The sequence below is a fragment of the Penicillium vulpinum genome (assembly GCF_028829585.1).
Source record: "Penicillium vulpinum strain IBT 29486 chromosome Unknown utg000002l_segment0_segment0, whole genome shotgun sequence".
Taxonomy (NCBI): domain Eukaryota; kingdom Fungi; phylum Ascomycota; class Eurotiomycetes; order Eurotiales; family Aspergillaceae; genus Penicillium; species Penicillium vulpinum.
This window is the reverse complement of record NW_026643242.1, coordinates 2,882,292-2,901,532: the sequence shown is the minus strand read 5'-3', so window position 1 is coordinate 2,901,532 and position 19,241 is coordinate 2,882,292. Positions and strand designations below refer to the sequence as shown.

At 46.6% G+C, this 19,241-nt stretch overlaps 7 protein-coding genes across 7 annotated transcripts; 5 read left to right on the top strand and 2 right to left on the bottom strand.

The window, feature by feature from the left end:
- Positions 1 to 214: 214 nt before the first annotated feature.
- N7479_004158 (putative oligosaccharyl transferase subunit Dad1) lies at positions 215 to 1,126 on the top strand (the record flags this gene model as incomplete). Its single annotated transcript, XM_057251855.1, has 3 exons — positions 215 to 661; positions 801 to 982; positions 1,060 to 1,126. The coding sequence occupies 3 exons, from the start codon at positions 215 to 217 to the stop codon at positions 1,124 to 1,126; spliced, it is 696 nt and encodes a 231-aa protein (XP_057111180.1).
- A 439-nt stretch (positions 1,127 to 1,565) lies between these two features.
- Positions 1,566 to 4,472, bottom strand: N7479_004157 (putative mRNA splicing factor RNA helicase (Prp16); the record flags this gene model as incomplete). The annotated part of the gene is made up of 3 exons (XM_057251854.1): positions 1,566 to 1,961; positions 2,025 to 3,565; positions 3,620 to 4,472. 3 exons carry the CDS (start codon positions 4,470 to 4,472, stop codon positions 1,566 to 1,568), a joined length of 2,790 nt encoding a protein of 929 aa, XP_057111179.1.
- Positions 4,473 to 4,994: 522 nt separating this feature from the next.
- N7479_004156 (putative prefoldin subunit 2) lies at positions 4,995 to 5,843 on the top strand (the record flags this gene model as incomplete). Its single annotated transcript, XM_057251853.1, has 4 exons — positions 4,995 to 5,163; positions 5,233 to 5,323; positions 5,460 to 5,652; positions 5,750 to 5,843. The coding sequence occupies 4 exons, from the start codon at positions 4,995 to 4,997 to the stop codon at positions 5,780 to 5,782; spliced, it is 486 nt and encodes a 161-aa protein (XP_057111178.1). The 3' UTR covers positions 5,783 to 5,843.
- A 1,476-nt stretch (positions 5,844 to 7,319) lies between these two features.
- On the top strand, positions 7,320 to 8,389 carry N7479_004155 (nuclear transcription factor Y subunit beta; the record flags this gene model as incomplete). Its single annotated transcript, XM_057251852.1, has 4 exons — positions 7,320 to 7,473; positions 7,770 to 7,880; positions 7,940 to 8,067; positions 8,156 to 8,389. 4 exons carry the CDS (start codon positions 7,320 to 7,322, stop codon positions 8,387 to 8,389), a joined length of 627 nt encoding a protein of 208 aa, XP_057111177.1.
- A 714-nt stretch (positions 8,390 to 9,103) lies between these two features.
- On the top strand, positions 9,104 to 10,365 carry N7479_004154 (Gfo/Idh/MocA family protein; the record flags this gene model as incomplete). Its single annotated transcript, XM_057251851.1, has 3 exons — positions 9,104 to 9,144; positions 9,199 to 9,924; positions 9,984 to 10,365. 3 exons carry the CDS (start codon positions 9,104 to 9,106, stop codon positions 10,363 to 10,365), a joined length of 1,149 nt encoding a protein of 382 aa, XP_057111176.1.
- A 288-nt stretch (positions 10,366 to 10,653) lies between these two features.
- N7479_004153 (Multicopper oxidase type 2) lies at positions 10,654 to 13,195 on the bottom strand (the record flags this gene model as incomplete). The annotated part of the gene is made up of 13 exons (XM_057251850.1): positions 10,654 to 10,741; positions 10,800 to 10,849; positions 10,901 to 10,914; positions 10,996 to 11,055; positions 11,113 to 11,206; positions 11,277 to 11,798; positions 11,870 to 11,940; positions 12,018 to 12,205; positions 12,262 to 12,387; positions 12,438 to 12,608; positions 12,674 to 12,733; positions 12,783 to 12,893; positions 12,942 to 13,195. The coding sequence occupies 13 exons, from the start codon at positions 13,193 to 13,195 to the stop codon at positions 10,654 to 10,656; spliced, it is 1,809 nt and encodes a 602-aa protein (XP_057111175.1).
- Positions 13,196 to 16,629: 3,434 nt separating this feature from the next.
- Positions 16,630 to 19,096, top strand: N7479_004152 (Transcription factor; the record flags this gene model as incomplete). The annotated part of the gene is made up of 3 exons (XM_057251849.1): positions 16,630 to 16,696; positions 16,831 to 17,944; positions 18,001 to 19,096. The coding sequence occupies 3 exons, from the start codon at positions 16,630 to 16,632 to the stop codon at positions 19,094 to 19,096; spliced, it is 2,277 nt and encodes a 758-aa protein (XP_057111174.1).
- Between the last annotated feature and the right edge of the window lie 145 nt (positions 19,097 to 19,241).

The window sequence follows — 19,241 nt, the reverse complement described above, 5'->3', positions numbered from 1 at the left end:
TCGTACTCCCCCCTTCTTCTCTCTTATGCGTCATATCAGCGACGCTGTATTGTGGCAATACTATATACCCAACATCAAGAACAACTTGAAGGTAAAAACACTATATAAATGCATCAATCAATGATTCTATCATTAAATCATTCAATAAATAGAATATTCGTTATCACTTAATTGTATACTTCCAAATCAGGATCTACTCCACCACGTGATCACAATGATACCAAGCTCCAAGCTGGCATCAACCACCACCTCCACTCCGCCATTGTCCTCCAAACCACCGTCCTTGAGCCAATTTCCCAGTGAAATCTGCCTCCGAGCTATCCAAAACTCATTCACTGCCAATTACATACACCCCAACATCACCGATCCCCCAAACCCCAAAATCATGGCTCCCAAGCGCCACGCGGCCTCAACTACCTCCGCGGCACCTTCTACACCCACGCCCACGCCCGCGCAAGCGCCCACAACCATAACACCGAAACTCTCCTCAGGCCCAAATACCCTCAAGACCAATGCCTCAGCTGCTGAAATCGCCGGCCATGTCTGGCAGCAGTATGCATCTACAACGCCGCAGCGGACACTCCTCCTAGATGCCTTCATGGCGTTCTTGGTTCTTGTCGGTGGATTGCAGTTTGTGTACTGTGTCCTAGCTGGAAACTATGTAAGTTGAAGCTCTGGCTGGTACAAAAACTTTTCAGGAAATCGTTCTTTGTACTTTCCTTTCCCCTCTTTTTGATCCCGGATGTGACTTGCAATTGGAATCTATAGACCAATAACTAACAACTTCTCTTACTTTTTAGCCCTTCAATGCCTTCCTCAGTGGCTTCAGTGCTGCTGTTGGTCAATTCGTCCTTACCGCAAGTCTGCGCATGCAAACTAGCGACAGCGGTGCTGGCTCTGCCTCAAAGCCGAGCTCTAAGGGAAAGAATGCGCGCTTTGCGGATGATAATGAAGAGCAGGGGAGTGGTACTTCGCATGAGAGGTGAGCGTCTTTCCCTTATTTTCTCCCCCTTGGTGATATACAATGCCACGAATACATATGCTGATCTCTAATTCTAGGGCCTTCGCCGATTACATCTTTGGAAGCTTGATCCTACACTTTTTCTGCGTCAACTTTATCAACTGAGCTGTGCTCGGCTCCCGAAGCCTCCGTTCAATACCATGCTGGCTCATTCTGTTTTCTGTCTGGGGTTGGTTCGTTTCGATTCCCAGATGGGGTGCGGAATGTTGCCTCTTAGATATCCTTCCACGTTGGAACTTTTTTAGCCTATCCTTGTTCTGATCTTGTACGCTTCGTCTTTGATCGAGGTGGAAGAAAAACGATGTTCATATTTCACCTATCTACTTACACATGATTGACTCGTTAGGCTCTGTGCTATTCATATCATTCTAGTTCGGAGATAGCCCCGGTGTAGAACAGACCATACTCGGAAATGAAATGGATGAGAACGCAGTGGCGGGTATCAATTGAACGAGATCCATCTAATAGATGGATTTAAAAGACGAAATGATGTTTTACAAACAGGGCACTCAAGTCCCCAATGCAGTCATTTTTCACAGCAAGACTAGAATGCACGTCCTGGTCTCCGAGGCACCGTAGGCCTCTTAACCACACTGCTTCCAGCACCACCCCCACCTCTTTCACGAGCTCCATCGCCACTAGCTCCCGGCCGCGAGGAAGATGAAGATGAAGCAGTCAACCCACCGATCTTACGTCCTGGTCTGATAATTGGTTTACGCACCGCGGACTTTCCGCCAACCTCGATTTCTGTTTTGCGACGGGCAGGATCGTTGCGTTCCTTCTCACGTAACTTCTCAGCAGCATCGCGTTCACGGTCAGCTGCCATCTGCTCTTCGATTTCCATGCGCTTGTTAAACTCGACTTCTGTCACGCGGCGGTCGCGCTTCGAGTAGCCTTTCTCTTTGACGGAGTAGTATACACCACCGAGTTCGGCGAGCCACTAAGAGAAACAAGTTAGTTAGGTACTAGATGACATACAGGCGGAAATAGGGTGGTAACTTACGTGAGGGTCAACGGCTGTCACTGTGCCCATGTATTCCTTCGACGTCAGCATCAATTCGTGGTAGACGACGTAGTCGGGCACGTAACCGAGACCGTAAAGGGCACTTGTGGGATGGATCGCCATTGTCACGCTGGTGCGGAGATTGATGAACTCGCCAATGCCCTTTGATCGTGCGGCTTGATGGTAGAAGCCCGAACAGATGCACTTGCGGATATTGTCCCAGTCTGTGCCGCAGCTGATGACGGGCATTTTTTGTTGATTCATGATGTCAGAAAGTTGGTCGCGGACTTCTACTGCGCGGCGGAGGTTTTTGGCGTTCAAAAAGTGCTTGGTGCACCAGGAATCAGAGTGACCGTTGGTTTTCCATTGATTATAAACATGGAGAAGGGTCAAGTGGTCTGATTCTGGAACGAAGAATTTCTCGCGGGCTGAATCGGATTCCTCCTGTCGTTCTTTGGGACGATAGAAGACATTTGGAACTGAAAGCATTGCGACGATGGTCAACATCTCTTCGCTGCACTGGTATTCATCGGAGGCCATGATTATGAGCTTGGCAAGAGGGGGATCCATGGGGAATGGTGTCATGCGCCGTCCTAGAGATGTAAGATTGCCCAGGTTGTCCAGAGCACCCAGCGACCAGAGCTCGAAAAGAGAGGTGGAGATTGTCTCCTGTGGGGGAGGATCCATGAAGTCAAAGTCCAAAAGGTCCTTCACACCAAGAGATTTCAGTAAAAGAATAGTATTGGAAAGACTGGTTCGCTGAATCTCAGGTATCGTTTGAATGTAAAGCTCATTCTTGTAGGCAGTCTCGGTGTATAGACGATAGGCCTTGCCTGGCCCAGTCCGTCCAGCACGTCCAGATCGCTGGTTTGCATTGGCTTGAGAAATCGGAGTGACCTGGAGACTGTCCATACCCATACGCGGGTTGTACACCTTTAGCTTTGAGTAACCTGCATCCACAACGAACATGATACCGTCGACTGTCAGACTTGTCTCGGCAATGTTCGTAGCCACAATTACTTTGCGCACGCCCGGAGCGGCCTTCTCGAAGATCTTTGCCTGTTGCTCAGCTGGCATTGAACTGTAGAGGGGTAAGACGCTAAGTTTCGGCGGATCATTCAGTTGCTTCAGCCGTTCTTCGACCAGCTCGCAGGTCGCCTCAATATCTTCTTGTCCAGTCATGAAGACAAGAATATCACCAGTGCCCTGGGATACATGAATGGCTAAGACCTGTTTGACCGCACTATCAACATAATCCTCACAAGGTGTGCGCGAGAAGTGAAGATCAACAGGGAATGTTCTGCCAGGAATGACGAATTCTGCGGCGCCGCCAAAGAAGCGCGAAAATCGTTCAGAGTTCATCGTTGCCGAGGTCACGATCAATTTCAGATCCCTGCGCCGGGCCAGAACCTTCTTGAGAAGACCCATCAAGACGTCAGTATTGAGAGCTCTTTCGTGTGCCTCGTCCATAATGATGCATGAGTATTTGTCAAGATCCCTCTGGGTGAGAGATTCTCGCAGTAATACACCATCCGTCATGTCTAGTATACAGATTAGCTATATGATCACACCAAAGTGCAAAGGGAGAAACTCACATTTGATCACAGTCTCATCACTTGTACAATCTTCGAAACGGATAGAATATCCGACGAGTGCACCAAGATCAACATCCATCTCCTCACTGACACGCTTTGCGACACTCATGGCAGCCACACGACGAGGCTGTGTGCATCCAATCATACCGAACTTAGAGTAGCCATCCTCGTGGAGGAATTGAGTTAGCTGGGTGGTTTTCCCAGATCCAGTCTCTCCAACGACCACCACAACTTGGTTATCCCGAATGATTCTCATTAAATCTTCGCGCACGGCAAACGCGGGCAGATACTCTCTCTGTTCGCGGATGGTCTTACTGTTGCTGAAAGCGCTGGCGCCGCCACCGCCTTTTTTCATGTGTTTGGCAAATTTGTTTCCTCCTTTGTAGACTTCCTCGACAGGCATAGCGACTGCGCTGTCTCCTTCGTCCTCCTTGATACCCATGAAGTTCCCCAGGGTTGTGCCGGCCATATTCGTCGCCTCTTGCGCTTGCTTTTGTCGTTCACGCTGCTGTCGGCGGTCATTAACGACCCTGCTTCCTTTCCGACTGAAAACCGCCATATCACTTTGCGGATCTCGGACAGCGGAGATTGGCTCCAGTTGCTTCGTGAAGATCGTGCGGCCATCGAGAAAAGGCGGACGGAGGTCGTGGGTGAGCAAATGCACTCGAGTTGCCTCTTCATCTTCGATCATGAAGTCGCCCTCATGGTCTCGTCGTTGTGCTACACCAGAGGTGAGCATTCGATTGGTCTCCCAGGTGTCGATATCCTTCCGTTTTGCGTCGCGCAAGCCTGGAGGGAGATGTCCAAAGCCCTTGTGCTTTTTGGCCGGAGGACCCATATCGTTGTGGGACATGTCGTTCGGCCGGACTTGCAAGCCGGGTGTAAGCCTGTGGTTATTCGCAATGTACGACCCGGTCTGGTCTACGTGAGGTTGAGTTTATCAAGAAGTGAGTTCCTCGAGTCGAACCTCTTTCCTATCTATTGGCTAGCGCGATCTCACCGCTTTTGATTGCCAGAAGAGCTACCACTCTCCCAGTCCAGTTTCTAGTCTTCCAAAAAGACAATATCATCAGCAGATATTAGCTTCTATTTATGAAGGAGGCAGCTCCTTGGCAGCCTTGACAACCCGAAGCAATCTTATCTTTACATTGCAGAATACCTAAGAGTGGTGGAGTCGAGCTGATCGTCTGCTCACTATCGCAATCAAACATTGCAAAATGCGATATCAGTCATGTGACTTATGAGTTACTTCATTAAGAACATATAATTAGTAGAAGAAAGTTAAGGCAATGATTATTTTAATAATCCTGAAGTTAGTTTGAATATTTGAGTAGATATATGTGAGATTCAGAGCTAGATTGACTATGTATGGGGTATGGGGTGTGAGGTGCATCAAAAGCCCTATAATAGCGGCCTCTGCCAACACCAAAAAGCAATCGCCCCGCATCGTCATCTCAATTTCTCGAGCTTCCTCGTGCCGACCACAGCGTGTCAAACAGCCATCATGTCTAGCCAAAAACAGATTGACCCTAAGAAGCAGCAGGGTATACCTTTCCTATTACCCCTGCAACCCCTAAGAATTCACGCAAGCTGATCCAAACCCCTCAATCCAGAGCTTCAGTACCAATACACCAACTTCAAGAACACCCTTCAGCAATTAGCACAAAAGATCGGTGATATTGAGCAGGAGGCAGAAGAACACAAGTGAGTCATTACTAGGCGTATGCGCTATTCCAGTACAGTGGGATCTTGCTGGGGTTGAATCGGGGGCTACACCACGAGCGAGCACAACCAGCGATGTCTTAACGAACATGAATAATGCTAACATCTATTTCTCTAGACTTGTGATTGAAACCCTCGACCCTCTCGACGCAGACCGCAAATGTTTCCGCATGGTGAATGGCGTTTTAGTTGAGCGCACTGTCAAAGATGTTCTTCCTACCCTCAAGACCAACTCGGATGGGTTGAAGCAAGTATTGGAAGATATGCTCAAGCAGTATAAGTCAAAGCAGGGTGAGCTGGATACCTGGAAGGTAAGCGCATCTCATGTCTCACGGCTGTTCCTCAGCCTGAAACCGTATCCTGGAAACTTTGATATGGTCAGTGCTGACCTTAGTTTCCCCTTTGCAGAAGAAGAACAACATCCAGGTTGTGCAACCTTAGTGGCATTCCTTTTCTCTGTATTCCTTCAATTTACGTGTTCCCGGGTGGTGCTATCTGAGTGCAAGAGGCACCGGCGTTACTGGGAACGGCAAAAGACTAGACATAATGCAGCGTTGATTTGTACTTTGATGTCAAACTTGCAAGATGAGCTCCTTATCATAGTAAAAAAAATTATATACCCATAAGTTCTGAATCATGAACGTTTCAGCTGGGGCTCTCGGACCTCAGTAATGTCATGAGATAGCAGAGTCTTAGCTTAGGGTTGCATATATCAACCCAAGATAACTTGAAAAAAAAAGCCATAATTGATGCCTAACTCAAGCCATCCATCTAGTCGACACTTTAAGATTTGACAAAATTAGATATGTATGTACCACAATGTAGGTTTATGGATACGATAGTTGAGGATGCAAGCCTGGATGCCTGACTTGATAGCAAATGACCCAGGCATTATACTATGTTGGGCCCTGAAGAACCTAACTTATTGGATATGGATCCACACTAGAATACAATAAATAAGGAAATGGAGATCTGAATATCTGGTTGGATTTCAGCTTCTTTAGATCTGTAACGATAGTTGCATACATATGCATTAGTCGCACCAGCTAGTACGTCATTACACTAATAGATAATGCCTTTGAATGGTATATACATATGTGCGTTTGGGATATAGGAAAAGGCCAAATAAATAAGAAACTATAAGTAAATATTAAATATCCTAACAGTTGAGAGCTACTCCATACCAAAAAAAAATGGCATCCTTTAAGCCCTACAGGGCTATTTTGGCGGGGTAGTATTGTCAGTCATTCTTTGTTTGATTCAAGCTGATTCAAGAAATTTGTGTTTTATTGCTCTCCAATAGTTGGCACCCAACAACTTCGAAGTAGTGACGTTGGTACGTGACCAAACCAACGGCGTTGATCTGCCACTTCTGGTTCGCCAATTGACCTCCCCCAGATCCTTTTCAAACACCTTAACTTTAGCTCCGATCCAAGGCGAATCAGATTACATTTAGAAACTCTCCCGTTGCGAGTTGGAAAGTTGGGCTCTCTCTCTCTCTAATCCGACCCACCTTCCCGAGGATCACTGCGGTCACTGCGCGTTGCATCCGCGTCATCTTCACTGGTCCAAATTCTGCCTTGAATTTTTGAGGCGCATATTTGGTGTTGGTATAGCGGGTATGTGATCGCGTTGCATACTGAAGTCTGATTCCTGTCTTTAGAAGTGCCCCCATACCATTTCCCAGATACGAGGCTAATTGGTGCCATTGCGCGCGTCGCAACAGAGCTACCTAATATCCTGCATTATTATCAACCCCCCCTGGGCTGACGCCATCATCAAGGCTACTGTAAATTGGTTCGTACCCAGCCAATACAACCCTGCCTACTTCTGGCGCAGTTGGTTCTGCGCCTGAAACGGAGGCGATCGCGCAGCATTGGGATCTGACGTGGTCTGACAACAGAGCACGCGAAACACAAGCATTGACGCCCAAGCCGAGGATCGGATCCACCGCACGTATTCCAAACCACTCATAATCATGTCGAACTCTCCTTCAAAGGACCCTGAACTTGACCCCGAAGCGCAATCGGGAGAAGAACACGAGCACATGGACAAGGACCATCACGACGTGCAGGGACACCCGGGCGAGTTCGAGGTGAAGGAGCAAGATCGGTGGCTTCCGATTGCAAATGGTATGTCGCATCTCCTTGCATTTGGCCTTTTGTTCCGATTTGCGCGTACCTTGCCTTTGCACGCTGATGGGTCGGTCACTCCTGTTTCCCCCGCATTTTTGGTCTTGTACAAAGTTCCTCCCGGTTCTTTTCGTCGGAGGTCCATATATGCAAACAGGATGTCTTTTCCAGATGCTTTTATCGGTCGCATAGCTCATATATCCAACCCTTCTCATTACACTACCCCGCCTTTTGACGAGATCATGCAAAACAGCAACCATATGTCTCCACATGTTAACATCACTGATCTTATTTAGTGGCTCGTATTATGAAGTTGGCCCTGCCTGAAAATGCGAAGATTGCGAAAGAAGCCAAGGAATGCATGCAGGAATGTGTGAGCGAGTTCATCTCATTCATTACAAGTGAAGGTGAGTCTAGTTCTTGTTTGGTCTAAGTTACGAGATAAACTAATCGACCATATACGCAGCCTCGGAGAAATGCCAGCAGGAGAAGCGCAAGACAGTCAACGGCGAAGACATTCTATTCGCCATGACCTCACTTGGATTTGAGAACTACGCCGAAGCCCTCAAAATCTACCTATCGAAGTACCGCGAGGTAGAGTCCCCTGAACCCCAGGATTCTTCCGGGACCGAGCCTCGAGCAGTTTTTAACTCCGAAATAATATGTACTAACTTGACCCCAGACCCAATCTGCACGTGGTGAAAACCAAAGGCCCCCAAGCGCTGGATATGGAACTGGGGGACCTGTCGGTGGCCCTGGTGGACCTCCAGCTCGTCCCACAGGATTCCCCGATGCCGAAGGTGCAAATCCCATGTTGAACCCCAACCTTGACCAATCCGAGCAAGATGCCTCCGCTTACGGCTATCCCTCTATGGTCGGTCAGCCTCACAACGGTGCGGGCGGCGAGTCATACTAAGGTACGATGTGACGGAGTTGGTCGAGGGACACTGTACCCGATTTCGATACAGGACGCATGTCCTTGGTAGCACTAACGAGGCAGATCCAATGGGAGCGTGTGTGAAGGCATCTTCTGCTTCTTTCTTTGATGTTCATCTGCAATGGTCTCTCGACTGGTCGATTTGTTCGCGGGAGTATCTAGAGGGTTTGAGGGCATGGCTTTTTTTTTTTTTGATTTCGGCAGATTATGATTTCCATCGGGCTTTGAAGTTTTGATTTTGGAGTTTTGCGGCGAATCATAGGTGGAATGAGGACATACATATCTACGACAGTACGAGGTGCAGGAGACGAGACTGAGACTGAGTCTACAATCTGTACATTCCAACGTTGGAGTAAATGCAATATTCCCCCTAACTATATGTCTTGTTTTGCAAGATCTCACTGTTCCGATTGTCCGTATTTAGCCAATCTGCATGTGTAAAGGCGCCCGAGAAGTTCAGCGGGGCTCCAGAGCTGTTCCACCTCCGCGGGGCATCAGCCAGCGCTCCTTCAATTCATTTACCCGGCATATTCAAGACTCAACCCAGAGGCACCTGGTATACTATTTTTGTCCACCTGCACAATTATCTTGCATCATTATATTTTTGTTAGAATCAGCTTCCAACCTTGAGAGCTCAAGATTCTCTAGCTATTACGTCATTGGAGAAGCTGAGATTCACCTCAGACATTCAAGATGAGCACCGGCAACAAGATCCTTCGCGTGGGAATAATTGGGTAAGACACCCATTGCCAAAGGGCTGCATACATAGATATTAATTTTCAAGCCAGATGTGGCGAAATCACCCAAGTTGCCCATATTCCAAATCTGGGGTTCCTCTCGGATTACTTCCAAGTCACCTACCTCTGTGACATCTCCGACAATGCGCTTTCACACTGTGCCAAAAAGGTCATTGGAGGTACACCCAAGACAACCCGCAAGGCAGAGGAGCTCTGTGCCTCGCCGGACGTGGACGTCGTGATGATAGCCAACAGCGATGCATTCCACGTTCCGCACGCGCTACTGGGCCTGAAACACGACAAAGTCGTCTTCATCGAGAAACCCATGGCTCTCTCTCTGCAGGATACAGATCAGCTCATTGCGCTCGAGAAGCAAACATCTGGAAAGGTGATGGTGGGATATATGCGGCGATATGCGAGTGGGTTCATCGACGCCGTTAAGGAAATAGGAAGCTTGGATCAAGTGTGCTATGCGCGCGTGCGAGATATCGTCGGCCCGAACTCTGATTTTGTTGGTCAATCGGGCACGTTTCCTAAGGTTTTCTCTGATTACAGAGCGGAGGATTCGAAGGAACTTTCAAGCAAGACAAACGAGTTCCTCGAACAGGCTTTGACGAGGGAATTGGGAATTCCGGTTACGTCTGATACTGCTGCGCAGTGGAGGCATTTGGGGAGTCTGGGCTCCCATGACCTTAGTGCCATGAGAGAGGCTCTTGGTATGCCGACGGCTGTGCTTGGTGCTTCCTTGTGCTCTGCGAAGGGTCCGCCGTTCTGGAGGTAAGTTGTGGATTCTATATCCATGGTTCCTGGTGATATTTATGTTGATTTTTCTCCAGTGCCCTTTTCCAATATCCTTCTTTTGCTGTGTCTTATGAGTCTGGGATTGATTATGTCTCCCGTTTCGATGCGTCGATTGAGGTCTTCGGCGGAAATAAGACTGTCAAGATCTGTTTTGATTCGCCTTACGTCAAGGGGTTGCCTACCACTATGCACATTCGTGAGAAGTTGGAAGACGGCTCATTCCGGGAGTCTATGGTTCGGAAGACATACGAGGATGCTTATACTTTGGAAATGAAGGAGCTTTATGCATTTGTTGTTGAGGGTAAGCCAGCTAAAACTACGTCGGAGGATGCTAGGAAAGACCTTGAAATCTTCGGTATGATTATGAAGGCGGGTCTGGAAGGACAAGCTAGACTTAACAAGGTTGTTCGAAACTAGACATGTTGTGTACATAATTATGTATGGAAGGATTGATATCATTAGAAAACCAAAAGAAGATTCCAGAATTAAAAAGGCATTGTCCGTAAGCGGCCCGGCAGCTTGAGATCAAACGATCCAGGTGGCATTCATTGCGCCAAATGCCGCCAACGACAATCGCTAGCCCCAAATGCCTGCCCATCCATTCATCAACACTGGGCAGTGCCATTTCTCATGTGAAGTGAAAATAGGAAACTGAAAATAAAAGCATTTACCCTTTATATCCATCAAGATCAACAGCAATAGTTTCTATTCGGGTGCTTTTCCCCAATGACCCGTTGGACCATACTGTGTAGGGACGCTAGGCCACTCATCAATTCCGTCCAAAATTGCGAGTCTAGAAGTTTGGTTAATACATGTCATACAATGCGAACATCAAGATGGGGGTAACTTACGCCATTCCTCCAGTAAGGTGTGGATCGATATGGCAGTGGAGAAAGAAGGCCTGTCTGGTTAGCGAAAACTGTGAGAGATTCTATATAGAATTATGTCTTACTCCGGGGTTTTGCACTATTCAATCCAGCCATGTAAGCTTTTTGATTCTCAACCCAAAAAAGGAGAAGATAGAAAGAAAAACGATTGAGGACCTACCATGATAGCGAACTGCCAGCCAGCTTGGCCTTTGCAATGCAAGAAGCGTTGTGAAGGTATCTATCCCATCCATCAGTTTCCAGCACTCGAACAATCACAAGTAAAGCCGTATCATACCTCTCATTGGAGGGTCGACCAGATTAAAATTCCCTGGGATTTCCTGTTCGGCTTCTGCAACAGAAGTCCAATTGAACTCGCCCATACCAGCACCCTTGAAGACACTGGTCAGAATCCAAACACTGAAAAATTTACACCCAAAGAATGCATTCAAGTTAACTCACGAGGACATAAACCATGTTTGAATGCTTGTGAATCGGATGACCAGGTTGGATAGTCGATTCGTTGCCAGCCAACGCGAAGATAATATCTACCCAAGTATCGTTTTTCGTAGTGATAACCAGGTCACTGTGTGCATATGATTCAGGGTCCCATAGCATTGGCTTCTCTGACTCCAGAGACAGATCGTACGAATGGTATCCATTGAGAGACCACTTCCAGGCTTTTTCAATACGACCAATGTGGAGCAGAAAGGTTTGGTCCACTTCATTGCTAGGTTTACTTGGAATAAGCGGCTTAATCCTAGTCTGGTCCAGCACAACGACATCTTTACTCCTACTGTTTCCACCGTAGTTGATCGAGGGTGTGCCCACGACGGAGGAGTCACCGTTGACATAGGAGAAAGTGCCGTACCCGGCAACCTTTTGGTTGAGTCCTGAATTGGCTGCTGTTATCAGATAATCGCCTGGCGTGTTGTTCAATTGAACTAGAACCGAGTAGCGAGCACCGATACTGATTGACAATGTCTAGAAAAACATTCTTAGTCAGTGCGATATTCATAACTTTGCGGGACAAAGTAAGATAGATAGTATCATACATCAACTTTGGTGGGTACGATGTATCGACCATCAACTTCATATACCCAGAGAGAATGGTTGTTGATAGAAACTGAATAATTTAGTAAATAGTCTCAGCTTTCAAGGTTGTTCCTCTTGAAACTTAATAAAGGACAACAACAAACATACCTGCTGGGACGGAGATCGATGCGGAGCCGATGAGATTGAGGCTTACCCAACCCTTGTTGGGATTAACTTTTACCACTTGCTCCATAGACTCTGTGGCATTGCATTGGTCAAACATGGATGGTGGTATTGCGGTGAAGTTATGCTGAGCAAATGCTGTTTGAGAAAGGGTATTTTGAGCCGGAAGACATCTTATATTGAACTAAGCGTCAGCTTTCTGACCAGCACTTTGAGAGTTATCACATACCCTTTTGCTGTGTAGTTCATACCCTGGAGCAGGGGGGCCAGTAGTGGAGTAGCCAGGGTGGTCAAATAGACAGGGTTGAGGCAGCGCACTCTACCTTTGCCATTGATCAAGATAGAATCCGCACATCTTGAATTATTATAAGCCCATTTTCTCACAATTCCTTTTGTGGAGCTTACAATGTATCAATATTTGCAGAGATTGCAATGTCTCGGAGCTCTTCTGATGTATTGTGGTACCAATCGGAAATCATCAGCAATTCGGGGTTACGAATGGCATTGTGGATTTGATTATGTTCCTGTGTGTCGTTTGATATCATACTAGCCAAATTTGTAGGAATTTCTCGTGGCCTAGGTTGTAATTATTCAGTATGCGCAAACAGGTAGTGTTTTAGTTTGGATAGGTCTGAACAAACCTAATATAAATCGGCCCATACATGCCATCCATTATTTGACCTGCGCAATGCGAATGATACCTTCAATATGTTAGCAAAATAGGACTCATGATCAAGACAATCCACTCACCAGTATGTTCCGTATTGTGAAGCAGTAAATTTGTAAACAAATCTTCCGCCAGGGGGAATAAGGCCCTGTGAGACTCCAGGCACACCATCTGACCACGATGTTCCATGTTGCCTGTTTTTGTCTTAGTGGTGAGTCAAGTTATTTTCCATGAAGACTCACTCAATACCATGCCAATGTACCGTGGTGTTAAATGGCATGTAATTATTCACTGTCACCTCAACATCGTCATCCTCGTCAAATATAAGAGGGGGCCCAGGGAATTGGTCATTAATTAAGGCTTGTTGGCGCTCAAATCCATCGGGCGCCTTGGTGCCCCAAGTTATATTGAGCTCGAACTTCTTTGTTGGGCGAGGTGGAACAGTATATAAAGCGGCAGCTAGTCCGATGAAGCAAAACACGATATACGGTTTCATATCTATCGGATTGAGGGCTCTTTGACGCCGCACACACATAAGAATAATAAAGACTGATATTACAATGAGATATTAGGAATATCCTCGAATAGTATGAATCTACACGAGGGAAGTGTGGAGTTCTTAAGAGCTAATCTGTATACACTTGGGCCGCAGCGTGGTAAATGATGCAGGGGGATATAGTTCCTCCGTAGTTCGCACAGCTTCAAGTTCGATTAAACCAGAAATATTGCTCTGAGACTATGTATGCATGTTCCCGCACAGAGCATGCTCTGTTATGTACGCTATATCTCTTTCGTATTTATGTATGTAGATCACTGACGTGTTGTCCCGGGGTAATTGGCTGGAAGTGAAAAGCTTCTGTTACCCGATGGGGCGTTCATCAGCCTTGCCCACTTTTTCGAGGAAACCTGAGGTCTATTTCAAATAGCTCGGAACGACTCGGCTCAGTATGCTATCTTGAGACTCGGCTTTGAGGTCTGGGCCTTTTTAGTTTATATCACATACCAAAGTCTTCAGTCGAAGGAGTCAAACAGATGCTCTTCACAACGAGAGCGAACAAGTGAATGATGATGCTGCCGCTTATAAGTCAAATTATTTCCTAGTAATGATTGAGCAAGGATCTCGAATCGCAGATCATATTCTAGCAGCCAAGAGCTGAGCTAGCATAAAGTCCGTGCGGCGTAAAAATGAAGTACGGAGTATATTTATCTATCGGTAGTTAAACAATCCGATGTAAATGTCTCACTAGGTACTTAGCATTGGCCCCTTTAAGTTTCTGATGAAGATGTCAGCCGAGGGATCAACGACAGAGGTCATGACACTATAAGGAAGTAAAGCCGATATAGTCTGTAGTCTCGCAGATCTTCCGTTCGAGTACACGTCTAGTGTTGTGGCGCACCAATAATAGGTGACAGGACCCACTATGTGTACGCTATATCTTCCCGAGGTCTTATCTTCTTTCCGTTCTATCCGTTTTGGTATATTCTTGATCGAGAATAGCCACTTATGCGGTCTTGTTTTGTTTTTTTTAGGTGGCTTCTTTCCTAGTTATTTCATTTAGCGGTATTGTAGCTAGTAGGAAGATAAGTATAGAATATAGGCGGTGAAAAATATGTGATGTGTGAAAAGTCGATAGTTAGTTATACGAAGTGTGCATTGCTCTCCATATTTTCAAAATTCCTCTACCAAGCGATTATTTGGGGCCTGGGAGCCTTAGGCGTGCATGATGACAGGACCATGTACGGAGTAGTTGGCTACATAGTACATATGTAGTTATATAGCTCCCTTCTTCCCCCTCTCGTCTCCTTGTTTCTCCCTCCCGTCCACTTTGTTGCATAGGAATCACACACTCTTTCTCTTATTGAGACTGCCCATGGTGTAATAATCACTAATTAGTCAGATTGATCAGAATCTATTGACAAAACCGTCAAGAAATGTGGGATTTCGGGGGAACCAGACCATATCGCCTCGGGTGTTCAAGATAAAGAGGAGATATTGGACTAAGATGAACTTGAGGGACCCGTCCCGTGCTTCAATACATGATCAGCCTGGTTATTTGGTACAAAATATGAATTTGGTGAAATAAGCTTGAACTCAGTGGGCATTTACTTTCGATACTTCACTGTTACACTCCTGCTTAAAGCATCGGATATACCAAATATGGAACCTATCGCCCATTGGAAAAAGACACCCCAATTTGTTCTCCAGGATGACTACAGAGAGATATCTTAAGTCTTTTCGTTCATTCGATGCTTATTCGATGACACATATGGCGGCGAAACAAAAGAACATATTCCCGTTCGTCAGTCAGAGATATGGTTTGCAAGGTAAATACACTGTTCGACGAGTCAAGCGACGGCAACTTTGTTGAAATACGCCAGAGATTATAATAATTTATATACATTGACCTGCAGTATGTCAGACTACTAGACGACCACTTTGTCGGCACGGATGACAATGGGAAAGTTATACTCAGCACTCACAACCATTTATTAGCTATTATCGCAGAAATTGCTGTCCCCATTTCTCATGAGGTCAAAGGTTCTTGCGGGCTTCTTTTTGCGGCAAAAATAGCAGCCAGCATGGTGGAGATGTTCGAACATGGGCGTTCGCTTGAGTTTGGGTTTTATCTTTACGGCAAACTTTGAAGATAGTGAAGAACCGCAGGTGTCGTTAACTAAAGACAAATCTGAGCTAAAACACAAGCGGCTAGCAAGACTTTCTAGGGTGATTAAAAAATAATGATAATTATTTTTCAAAAAGATTAAATAAAAAAAGATAGAGAACGACGGCTGCATGGTTCGAACATGCGCCTCCGAAGAGAATTGATTTCAAGCTGCAGGCATTGTTAGTAAATATTGATGGATTGGTTTTTTATTAGAGAAACGCACTCAATCGCCTTAGACCACTCGGCCAAACCGCCGTATTTGGAGTATCTTTCAAGAAATGGTATTACCAATTGCATAGGGTGAGGCTGTAAAGCGTTAGAGCTACTGCTGGGAAGAAAAAGGAGGAAGAATCGTGATCCATTCAATTTATAGAAAGCAAAGGTAAATAGTATACTCTGAGAAACTAGTAAATAAATGCTTGGACTGCTAGCAACCATTGGAGATGGGATCATCCAACATAAAGGATACTTGGGCACATCGGATGATATGAATTTTCTACCTTCGAAGTAGCTAAATAAAGAGAAAGGATACAGCTATATGATATATATTTGGCTTAATTGATCTCACTAGGACTAATTCTAGACGTCTAATGTGAAAGAAAGGGTGGGATTTACAAAATGCATTACATATAATAGTTATATATACTCCGTAGATTATATGTAGAAACACATTATGTACATACTTCCCTCCCTGGTACTCTTGATTATTCGCTAATGTTTGAAACAGACTTCCTTTACACCACATGCATCTTCTTATGTCCTTCCTAGTTACCCCGGGGGATAGGATAGTTTTTTACACCTATCATAGGAAGTGTCCTCTGTGTGGGAAACTCATACAAAAGATACATAATTATAATTTATATATTTTATGTTTAGTGAAAGTTTTGTGTCGGCGCACATACCATGTATGGTGGTGTTGAGCGCTTTGCATAGGAGAAGACCAAAACATACTTGCATTGACTGAGAAAATAAGATATATCAAATCCTATGCAACTCCCGAGGAATATGACCCTGTGATACGATTTCGGCCCATTTTTTACATAATCGGCTTCTCCGCATCCACGTGAGTCTCCACCAGAGACCCGATCCCGCAGTTCCCTCAACTTCCCGACTTTTTTTGTTTCTTTATTTTGTTGTTTGTCGCATTATCCCCGGAAATCGGTTCGGAGTTCGCCCGTGATGCCTTGAAGTGACTAGTGTTGGTGACTCGAATAATGCAGAATCGTGGCCGATTTGGACGAATGATGTCAATGGTACTCCTGCCATGTCCTCAGTCAACGATAACGCCCCCTCGCCGCTCCCGGTGGATGGGGTGAGCAAGCGCAAACAAGGTAAGCGCTTGTGCAAAGCCCCCTGTCTGCCTGATCGTTTCGCATCTTGATTTGTGGTCTCTTTTCTCGGTTATTGGTTATTTTTTTTTTGCGTGACCAGACTCGCTGACCGGTGACTCAAAAAAAACTCTTAGGCTCCGCAGCTTGTGTCCACTGTCACCGGCGCAAGGTTCGCTGCGATGCCCGTACCGTCGGGACACCCTGCACTAACTGTCGCGCCTCCGGAAAGGCCGACTGTCGCATACATGAAAAGAAAAAGCGTCTTGCCGTACGCTCAATCCTAGATCCCGTCCCGATCCGATCTCGGCCTCTCCCCACATCTGATCACACCTCAAACCCTGCCCTCGCAGCGGGGACACCACTACCACCAAGTTTTCCAACCGCATTCCAAAGCGGCCATGCTACACCAATATCTGGGGGCCTTGCGCAACATGGGTTTCAGCAAGGCACGGGGTCGGAGACATTTGGCCACCATGGCCCCGATATGGCGCATGCCCATGAGGCACATACGGAGATGGAGCAACATCTCGTTAAATTGATAGATGAAGAAGAATCCGGCAGAAGAGAGATCCAAAGAGGCGTGCGTGCTTTCTATGTCGGGCATGAACATTCGAACATGTCATTCTTGATCCGACAACAACGAGAACAAGATGACGATGTATACCATTTTGCAAGCAACGAAATACCACGACGTCAAATGAAGACGGGTCATGATCAGCTTCTTATGGATGCTCTAACACTTCCAGAACCGGCTCTCGCAGATGAATTGGTCCAGGCTTATTTCACTTATGTCAACCCGGGATACCCAATTGTCGACGAAGATTTATTCATGACACAATACCGGAATCGGGATCCTGCAGATCCCCCACCTGTTTTACTTCTTCAAGCAATTTTGCTGGTTGGGGCGCATGTTTCTCGTACAAAAGTAGAGCGGGACCCTCTCAAAGAAATTTTCTTCCGTCGCACCAAATATCTGTTTGATAATCGCATTGAGCGAAATCGTGACATTCTTGTTCAAGCGGCCCTTCTTTTGACATGGCACTCGGATCGCGCAGATGATGATGTTGCTGCAGATGCTCACTTTTGGGTTGGTGCGGCTGCACGTATCGCCACGGGACTTGGAATGCACCGTAATCCTGTTTCCAGTAGCTTCGTGACTCGCGATCGGCGAATGTGGCGAAGAGTGTGGTTTATTTTGGTCCAATTTGATGTGTTGATTTCCCTGTCATATGGCCGACCTCAAGCGATGTAAGTCATTCCAAACGGCCAACTTGGCAGCAAATACTAACCAAGTTTCAATTTAGCAATCTGGACGATTCCGACGTTTCTCCTTTGACGCCCGCTGATTTTGAGAATTGTGGTCCTCTTGTACAAGCAGAATACGTGATGCATTTCACCGAGCTTTGTACGATGATCTCGTATCTAATTCGCGATCGATTTGGACTTCGGGCGAGTGAGGAACGGCGAAAGGCTGTTCTTCAAGAAGCTGACGGGTCACTGGCAAACTGGTCTTTAAAACTTCCTGATAATCTTCGGCTTCGCGCATCTGATATGGATCCTTGGTCCGCCATGCTCCATTTGACCTACAACAACTTCCTCATTCTGCTGCATCGACCCCACCCCAGAGCCTCGGCCTATTCCGATGACTATGGTCCTCACGACGCAGAAATTTGCAGTGCGGCCGCCGGGGTTATAGCCTCAATATTCGAGGAGCTTAGGATGCATGAGCGTTTGAAGTTCCTTTGGTACACTGGCGTCCATACCCTCTTCACGGCCATGATTCAAGTCCGAGTTGAACTCCGCTTCTCCAATCCCGTTCTTGCCATCAATGCCTTACGCCGCTTTGATTCTGCCTCTTACTCGCTGCGCGAGTTAGCTCAATACTGGGCTCATGCTGGCACAATCCTGCGACTCTTCGAGGACTCCAAACGTCTACAAGAGGATCTTAGGATGGCAACCACAGAACGACCCAAGCAGTTCGGCGACACACATCATTCGCACAAGATGCCCATTGCCTCTCCTGTTCCATCAATTAACATGCAAACCCCCGGACCACTCTCCTTCGGTGTGCCTACTCCCGAATCCACCCCTCTCCAACAAACCAATCTCTCACCACAACCCAATCCTCCCCAATTCAATAATTGGATTGCACCTCTCCGGCTTAATGTTGGCCCGCTGGAAAGGAACGATCCTTTCTCAAGCAGCATGCAAGTGGATTCCATCGAACCAGCTCGCGACTACCCAGACTGGCGACAGCTGTTCTCATTCGGTGATGTAGATCTACCTCCCCCTGTGGGAGGTGAAGGTCTGCCCGACCTTGAAGATGAATGGCGACAGATCTACTGGCAGGATGCCCCAATGGCAGATCTCATTCACGATGGAGGATGGATACATAGCTAGCTTTGACTCGCTACTTCTGGTTGATGACTGTATAGAGCTGTCATCTTTTCCTCGCCTGTTCTCCATATACCTTTTCTACTTTGACGACGAGACGAGCCATGCCAGGGCACGCAGATACACGATACATTTTAGAGACCATGTCAGG